The sequence below is a fragment of the Trematomus bernacchii genome, unplaced genomic scaffold (genome assembly GCF_902827165.1).
Source record: "Trematomus bernacchii unplaced genomic scaffold, fTreBer1.1, whole genome shotgun sequence".
In the NCBI taxonomy this organism is placed as follows: domain Eukaryota; kingdom Metazoa; phylum Chordata; class Actinopteri; order Perciformes; family Nototheniidae; genus Trematomus; species Trematomus bernacchii.
Window position 1 is genome coordinate 5,000,114 of NW_022987593.1, and position 9,695 is coordinate 5,009,808.

Consider the following 9,695-nt stretch of genomic DNA (forward strand, 5'->3'; position numbering starts at 1 on the left):
CATAGGCTTATTATATTTACAGCCCTTAATAACATTAGTTTTGTGGGCTCAATATGTGTCTTGGCCGTTTTCGTTGTGATCACTAAATTCACCTTGTTTCCCTTTGTTTATAATATTATCACCATTCCAGCACACGAGTGCTTTTGTTTTGAAATCACTTCCGTGAGTTTCGCCCCGCCCCTCGCTCCAATGACCATAGAGTCCATTTAGTAAGGTAAAAAGCAAAAAGGCCTCTCAAACGCTCTTCCGTTTACGTGTTTAATAAAGAAAAACAATTGGACGGTAGATACACGGATTTCTTTTACTCTTAAACATTTGATGTTGTTCCATTTTTGTTTTATGTGAACGTTTTTCGCCTGCCCTATAGTGTTAAAGGTGGGGTAGGTAATTTTGGAGAAACCAGCTCGAGTGTGCTAGAATTTGAAAATACACAGCCGGAAAAAATCTGCCACTTCCTTACAGAGCCCCTCCTCCAACACACACGAACGCGCACATGACCAATGAGGGCACGAGATAAATTTGTGCACAGATGGAAAGCTGACAGGCAGGTCGGCCATCCAGTTATTTTAGCCAGGCCGGCTAAAATGATTGGTCGTGCTTTTTACAGTACTACAGCTTCCACAGATGACATTTTTTTATGGATTTTTTGTCAAAGCACTTAAGATATTCATTGCTATCGGGATGTTAAGAGCATTCCATGGAATATAACAAAAAGTGTATCTCGAGCCGGTTTCTCAAACTTACCTACCCCACCTTTAATTATTGTTGCTGGTCTTCAGCTTGTGTGTAAACTTGATCAACAAAGACAGTAGGTGGAAGAGAGTTTGTGCAGTGCACACTCCAGACCAGCAGGTGGCGGTAATGCGCTTCGCTTGTGTGTCATCCGCCTTGGAAACGGAAGTAAAGCAACGTACACAACGCTGGTGGAGATCACACGTGGGTAAGCAAGTTTATGAGAGTAATGTTGAGAAGTCAACTTGATTAGAAACATGTCGAAGAGACAGGCAGCTATGTTGGAATCAAATTCCGTTTGTGAAGTGGATCTCGGTGAGGAGGAGACCCAGGATCCTCCGCCGGAGACCAGGCGGACCCGCAGCGGCCGCAAAGTGCGTACTCCTGCCGCGCTGCTGGACTCCCTGGCCCCGGTGAGGACTCCCACCCGGAGGACCAGGAGATCCGTCCTACACGAGATGCCGGCTGAGGAGGAGAAAGACACGGAGGATTCAGTGCCGATACTCGAGAGTGTGGCCGAGGACAAGCTCACTATGTCTACCGAACCGGAGCTGGGTACCGTGCCCGCAGAGCCGCACACCGAGGCTGCAGCAGTTACAACCGGAGCCGCTGTTATTAACGGAGACAGCTGTCTGTCTAGGCCTGCACCGGCAGAAAACGGCACCCAGGAGCTCAGAAACCGTCCCGGCGAAGAAGCCTCGTTTGGGTTCAAGTGGTAAACTAACTCCGGCCATTCCGCTGGGGAAACCCGCATCTGGGAGGGTGTGGAAAGACCGCAACAAGCAGAGGTGAGCATAACCCTATAACTGTGGCTAACTGTAGAAGTAACTAAGTAGCTGGAAATTAATAAAGTGCTGTGATGAAGTTGTTTTTAGTTACTTAAGATTGTTCATACACAACAGTGAGTGAGTGTGATCAGTTTATGATGCGTCACTACAGCTTAAACTTCCCAACAGTGAATAAAACATGTGAACAACTACACTCTTGTCCCGCTTACATATTCATATATCTATATAATAATAAAATGATGCAATAATATATCGTTAAGGACTGTCAGCCTGCTTTTAATTGTACTTTTATAGTTTTTTATGTAAGTATATTTTTGCATGGATGACTTGTAATGCAGTAGTTCTCGCAGCTTCTCTTTTCTAACAAATAGTTTGAATACTTTACAACTAGCACTGGTAACCATTACACAGATTTTCCTCTTATATGAATCCCTTTTAAATTAGATGGACATGATGAACAACGTTGTTTCCTTAGCAGCAAGTATCCCATTTGTTATGTGTTGACATTTTATTTTAATGAGACCACATAATTTAAATAATTGTGTTATTGTAAAGCAGTTGGGGTTCAAACAAAATGTAACAAATGAAGGTTGGTTTATTTCCCTGAATGAAAATGGATATCGTAGAGATTCTTTTAAACTGAGTAAATAAGAAAACAGAGGAGGGAGGAAGTGTTCCACACAAAGAAATGTATGAAACATATTTTTTAATTAATTGCATTCAGCACTCTCTAAACTCAGCTGTTAGTGCCGTTGCAGTTCTTTAGCTTAATTTAACATACGAGAAATGACTCTAGTTGGGATTAAAACTGTAGATCAGTGCATTTCCACTTTACGGGGGTTACTTTACGAGATGTGATTTTCTCTCTTAGGTTCTCCGCACTGTTAAGAGATAAACCATTGTGCACTTCATGGGAAAAGAAGATGGCAGCCAAGCGGGAGAAGGAGCAGGTGAAACAGTACACTTCGCAGCTTAAAGACGAGAAAATCAAACAGAAAGAGGTAAGTTAAAGTCATGTAATAATTTAACCTTTGTAATGTTGGTCTTTGCAAGTTTTTTGATGTATTCTATATTTCCTGGCTCTATAGGATAAGAGAAAACGGAGAGAAGACAACTTGAAACGTCGTGCAGAGAACGAACGCAAATCAGAGATTGTTGAAGTGGTATGTCAACTGTTCACACTAAACTTTCTAAGAGACTTCGCACAATTTAAGATGACACCCTAACACCACGCAGGCCTGTTTTACACAAGTTGTGTACAGAATAACACTGAATTGTTATATTATGAAGACTGAAGTATTCTAAATTGTGGGCTTACAGTCATAACCCCACAATTGCTTTATTTATTTTACGATATAATGCTTCGCTATAGCTTATATGACCAGTTCAGAGTGGATTAAAAAGTAAGTGACCAACTGAAGAGCTTGTTCTGTCCAGCATTATGTTGCAAGCTTCCTAATATTGTAATTAAAGCATTGAATTGTAACTTTAAATTAAGTTAAATATCCTATTTTACACATTTAAGCCTCCATAAATATATATAGAACACTCTTCAAAGTTTGATGCAATAAAACAGCTAAATAAGTGAATGGGCTGTTATTATTGGAAAACATAAACAAACACATTCTTTCTATTGGATATTTAACCTTTTTTTTAAACTTTTGTATCTTCTTTTTTTAATCACAGATCAAGAACACAGCAAAGATCAAGAGGATGAAGAAGAAACAGCTCAGGAGAATTGAGAAGAGAGACACTCTGACTCTGCTGCAGAAGTCTCAGAAGCAGAGTGGGAAACCCAAAGGTGGGAAACCCAAAGGGCGAAAAGGTCCGAAAGTTGCCAAAGATTCAACAAAGGCTGAGATAATAAAAATATAACTGTTCAATACTTTGCCTACATGTTTTACACCTGGGAGGACTTATTTTCACATGGACCCAATGAAAGCTTTCTAAAGAGAGATGTAATATTGAGTCAAAAATAAGGATGCCCAATTAGTGTGTGCGCTGCTGGTCACATGGGCTCTGAGGAGATCAACAGTTAAGATTCACCTTTGTTTGTATGGTTTCCTTTTATTGATGTACCTATTTTCAATAAAAATGGAATCATTATTGCTCTTTCAATTGTTTTGGAAAATCTGCAGACACATTTTTTTTAACATCAATGTAGGTGTATATATATAGGAGTTTTACATGTATACCATTAGCACACAAGTGGAATAAGTGTTTTTGCATTTAAATTGAGATGCTCTGAGATTTTTTTTATTTTTATGTTAAACATAATTATGACTTGGGCATAGTTAATCCCTTTATCTCCCCTCATAAGACTTTATAAGCTTCAACAAGCAATATTGTTTATTTCATATTATATCCAATACATACATTTTCCAATATATCACTCCATATTACCATAACACAGAGCTGTGGCCATTTTGGGCAATCCAGTAATTACTGAAAGGAAATACTTTCTTAACTAAATTGTGAAATACAATCTTACAGTTTCAGAGAACTTCTGAAAGGACTATTTGGTTTTAATATCTATAAGGTCAAGGTTTGACTTTGAAACGTTTATTATTCTCTTTAGTGTTTTGAATAATGCTTGGATCTTTTCTATTACAGCAGAAACAATTGATAAATTGTGCTGAAAGATAAACTTTATTTTCATCAAGAAATGCCAAATTTAACCAGCTGCTCAAATTGGAATCTTTGAGGCTCTTCTTATACGATAGTGAACTTCAAATATTTAAGTTTTGGGCTATTGGTCTGACAAATTTGAGAGTGTCCACAATTATAATTGGCAGTTTTCACCATTTTCCTATACTAAAATGATTTAGTTCATCGTTATGGCATCACCTGAGATGTCAGTGGCCGTTTCTCAATCGCGAGGATGCTGGCTTGGTAGCACAGCCGAGCATCTTCAGAAGCAAGGCAAGAATACTTCCTGGCATTCGGAAAACAAAGAGTGGAACAGGCTAGCAAGTGTGCGTCATATGAGAGGCCCCGCCTTACATCTTCCGCCACAGATTTGGGGAAATTGGTCCATGCGCAAAGCATTGTGGGGATTTTAAGGACGCGAAGTCTACCCATGTGCAGCCTCGACATTTCCCCCAAACCAAGGACGCGGCCTCGGTGGAATTCCAAGTATGCTGGAGATTGGAACAGTCCTTCGGCGGCACTCGATGACGTAGCATCCTTGAAATATTGGCTTGGAAGCCAATATCCTCGCGATTGAGAAACGGCCAGTGTTTGGGTGAGACACTGGGTGTTTCTCAATGTCGAGTACGCTTGCTTGGTAGCACATGTCTTCCAAGCATCTTGCTTCAGAAGCGAGTCAAGAATACTTCCTGGCATTTGGAAAACTAAGAGTGGAACAGGCTAGCAAGTGTGCAGGTGTGCGTCATATGAGAGGCCCCGCCTCTTACATCTTCCGCCACAGATTTGGGGAAATTGGTCCGTGCGCAAAGCATTGTGGGGATTTTAAGACCGCGGAGTCTACTCATGTGCAGCCTCGATATTTCTACAAACGGAGTACGCCGGGCTCGGTAGATTTCCAAGCATGCTGGAGATTGGAACAGTACTTCGGCGGCACTCGATGACGTAGTATGCTTGAAATAGTGGCTCTGAAGCAGCTTTACTCGCGATTGAGAAACACCCCCTTTGTCTTATGTCAGACGCTGTTTATTCTTCAATGGGTTAAGCAAGAGGCTTGTCAAGGGACAGGTGACTAAAGTAATTAAACTGTTAAAAGACTAACACAGTGTAGTAAATCTACATCCTATAAACAAATACAATAACTCATAAAAGCCACCCTTATCTCTTCATAGATGTCAGTAAAATGTGTTTAGGTCACAGTGAGCATTGACCACCGTCAAGTTTATCAATATGGCTATTTGTGTGACATTTTAAAACGTTTCCTCAAAACATTCTTGCCTATAAAGTGAGGCAGTTTGACACCAACTGAGTGGTGAGAGAAGTATTCAGATCCTTATATTATATATATTATATATATAAGGTACCAACATCACACTGCAGAAATAATGCATTGAAAATGTTACTTTAGTAAAAGTGTGCAAGTATAATCAAGAACATCATATTAAAGTAATAGAACGCAACGCAGGCACTCATGCCTTAATTTTACTGTTGTCGTTGGTTTGGGAGAATTTCTAACTATTTTGGAATAGGACTGCAACTGAAGATTTCTATTAAAAATAGTATTTTTCTTACCCAGAGCCCTAAATAACACCTTTTTTCCTTGTTTTGTCCAACCAATATTTCACACCTCAGCATTATAAAATATAATGCAAGCGGAAACAGTAAATCCTCACAGTTGTGCTGACTGTTACAGTATATACTGTTGGAGAAAGTCATTGTGACAAAAAAAAAACATTCTTCTGTTCATGTTTTGTTGGCAAACATCTTCATTTGTAAAGTAACTATACTTTTGAATTGTAGTAGAGTAGAAGTTTACACTGGCACTAAAATAAAATTCTGATGTAAAGTAGCTACAGTAACCTCTAATTTGTATTCAATTAAAATACTTGAGAAAATAGGTCACATTTCACCAGTGGTTATTGATCATTAAGAGGCATAAAAGGTTGACTCAATAACACATGAGTAGATAAATGAACATTGGAGCGGTTAAACTGAATAATAATGTAATCTTTGGCAATGGGTTAGTTTTACTCTGACCTCTTACAACACACTGGTATCAACTGTGAAATATAACTTTGTCACACAGCATCTACGTAAATGAATGCATCACAAGACTCAGGTTTCAGGGAAAAATACTGTTTTGTATGTTCACTTTAAATAGCAAGAGTCAATTTGGAGAACAGGTTGCATACAAAGACACTTTGCTTTTCCCTCACCTTTCCCATTCCAAGTACTTTGAATGACATCCACTATTAATGTAGACACTACTGTCTTTGTGTCACATGGAGGAACAACTCCTTCATTGCCATGCCAACTTGTTTGCTTTTAAAATCCTTTTTGTTGCAGTAGAACAATATGACATGTTTAAAAAATGCACAGTTAAACAAAGCAATTAGTTACACTGAGGTGACCAGAGGAATGATCATTCTTCAAATGCTCAAAGCTGGGTGTCTTTTTCACAATTGTTGGTCATTCACCTTATAAAAGGCAGGGCTAGAATCTGAGGGTGAACTAATTGAAGAGCGAGACGAGAGAAGCAGCATTCACAACTCAAGGCAGCATCATAGGTCAAATCCAGAGAAGTAAGTACCATCTTGTTCAGTCTGTTGGTGTGTGGAAAACTGACTTTAAGGAATTATTCAGTTTTATTTTTAGTAGTTTCATCAGCTGTTAATGAAGTTTTTTTCTTTCTCTGTTGGACTTTAAGTTACTCTTTGACTTACATTTTAAATTGGAATTGACTTATCTTGATCAAGTAAGAAAACATATTTTCTCTTTTTTTCTTTTAGATGCAACAGCAACTTAAGATGCTTCTGACAATCCTCATACCCCTCCTGCTCATCGGTAAGTAAAACATTTTGTGCAACTTTTTTTGGAAAAGGAAACAGTCCTCTCTTTTATTGTTGTTTTATCTCTATTTTATTAAAAGCATCAGCACATGCTCAAACTGCGGCACCTGCAGCCACCCCCACCGCTGCAGCCACCCCCACTGCTGCAGACACCCCCACCGCTGCAGCCACCCCCACTGCTGCAGACACCCCCACCGCTGCAGCCACCCCCACCGCTGCAGCCACCCCCACCGCTGCAGCAGCTACAACTGCAGCTACGACCGTCGCAGCTACAACGACCAACACTGCTGCTGCTGCTGCTGCACATGCCCCCCTCAGCTGTCTGGTTGTGTGTCACCTCAGCATCATGCTCTACAAGTTCCTCTTTACAGTGTAACTGGGTAGTGATGCCTTTATTTCACAGAACACAGGCACCACATAGTATGTCATTGATGGTGAAATGAACAACCTCACAATCATTTTATGAAGCACTTATGTTGATAGGTTTAGAACATCTAGATGATCCAGTGTGATGAAATGTTAAGAATTAAAGGTTGTTCAAATCTAAATATCTCAGTTTGTTTATTGTCATCAAAGTCACAATGTGTGTTTTTTAAAGCTTTCCCTGTTCTGTCACAGGCACTTTCTTCTTACTTTTTTTTCACACTTTTAACTGTTTTCTTCCTGCATGAAGTGAACAGAAATGTATGATACATCTAATATATAGAGTAAAAAAAACATTTTTAAGAAGAAACTGCTGATCATTTTCAGATATTGTTTTCAGTTTATATCCAAAAAACAAATTATTATGGTGTGACCGATTATTGATCACACCTTAAAGTTATCTTTTGGATAAAATACAACTCATCTTGTTTTATATACATGTATATTTTATGACTGCAATCAAGATTTGATATACGCACTTTATATGTAACTTAATGCATGCACACTTTCCACATTAGTCTTTTCTTCTAATGTGTGTTTTAATAATTAGACATGGAGAAAGGCTTCAGATTTATGGTTTTAAATGTGTTCTCGGTGTGTCACATTCATCATAGTGACTTGTTGAGTCTGAGTCTATTTGCCAAAGGACACCGTTTCACACACACCAAACAGATGCACCTTGTCTTCTTTACAAATGGGGGACATTAATAAACTACGAAGTGTGCAATGAACAAGAACGGGTCCTGGCAGATAAACCTACTATGGGCCCAAAGTCTAACCCTAACTCCTTAATTATATCTCAATTATAATTTGAATAGAGTCCCATTTAACCAATGTGTGCTGTTTTGTTTGTGATTTTTATTTAAACTTTAAGTTTATTCACCTAAACATGGCTGATTTACAGACACCTCTTATCCAATTTAGGTCTACGAAATTAAACATTTGTGGGCCGAACGGCATCATGCAACAGATAGAAGTTAAGCCCAACTACAACTACACACCTGTCAAATGTTATGACTGCATCTTGCACTATTGTCACACATTTGCATTGACAACAGCTGTCCGCAGACAGAAAGACAGACATATAAACACAGGCAATTACTAAAACCCCTTACAGTAGGTGTCTCCAGACCACATTTAGACTCATAAGGTGAAAACAATACCAGTCATATAAACATACTGGTAAACACTGAGTAAATAAGTCCAGGGTCACTGAGGTCAGGTGTCAAGACAAACTCATCAATCCCAGGCATCAGGGTGCAAAAGAGTTTAAAACTACCTGCTAAGGTAGGCTACAGGTTTTGTAAGTATAATGCTCTTTGTGTTACTTTGAGTAAACCACCCACCGAAATTAGAAAGGCTGCTTCTTATTTAAAATAGAACACCATTGATTGCATTCATGAAGGGAGAAGTATGGAAAGTCAAAACGTAAGTATATCAAATATACAGGCGAATAGTGTTACACTTGGCTTTCCATAGAGAAGCTACTGCATAAAATTGCCAACGTTTAATGAAGCTTTTAGTGGCTCAGCTCATGAGTCAGGTGGGTACAATTAAAAGTCTTTGGGCATGTGGAGTTATAAAGTGAGCTTACCAGTCCTCTTCAGCCCGCACCTCCTCTCTGCTTCAGGCTACATTAGCCGCTGTCACCTGAAACACACCTGTCCTGGATCTCCGACTGTCGAGGTGGGCACTGGGCAGTCGAGTTGCATTGTGGGTAATGTGGGTGGACGCCAGGTTTAGACAGAGAACTAATAATGCATGGGTTAACTAAAATATATCTGCTTCTGCTGGTATTTTCTTAAATATCCGTTATGAAGGTGTTTATATACAATGTGTACTTTATGATTCAACCACAATTTAATATAAGGCTTGAAATGTGAAAGAACAGTGTAACTAGCATTTCCACACCATGTTAAATTATGCCTTTTGAGGGTTGCAATTATCTTTATGTCTTTCTAAGGGGTGCTTCGACATTATAGAGCAGGAAAAATCATAAGAAAGTGTAATTGTGGTTATCATGTAGACTACAGTCTATGAGAGTTGGACTTACGCTGTGTAACCACAAGGTGGAGGTATAACACAAATGTTTAGGGCTAGCTGGTCGACTTGACAATTCCCAAGCTAAATATTTATCAAACCTCAGAACACATTTATGATGAGCAGTTGATAATTACATTTGTACAACAAAAATATACTGTGTAACCTGTATGAGATAACATCAACTTTTATATCCAAGGCAATACATATCTTCAAA

At 39.1% G+C, this 9,695-nt stretch overlaps 1 protein-coding gene across 1 annotated transcript; it reads left to right on the forward strand.

The window, feature by feature from the left end:
* The first annotated feature begins 836 nt into the window (after positions 1-836).
* ccdc86 (coiled-coil domain containing 86) lies at positions 837-3,638 on the forward strand. The gene is made up of 5 exons (XM_034129332.1): positions 837-1,340; positions 1,387-1,520; positions 2,392-2,521; positions 2,609-2,683; positions 3,207-3,638. The coding sequence occupies exons 1-5, from the start codon at positions 990-992 to the stop codon at positions 3,393-3,395; spliced, it is 879 nt and encodes a 292-aa protein (XP_033985223.1). The 5' UTR covers positions 837-989; the 3' UTR covers positions 3,396-3,638.
* The last annotated feature ends 6,057 nt before the right edge of the window (positions 3,639-9,695 follow it).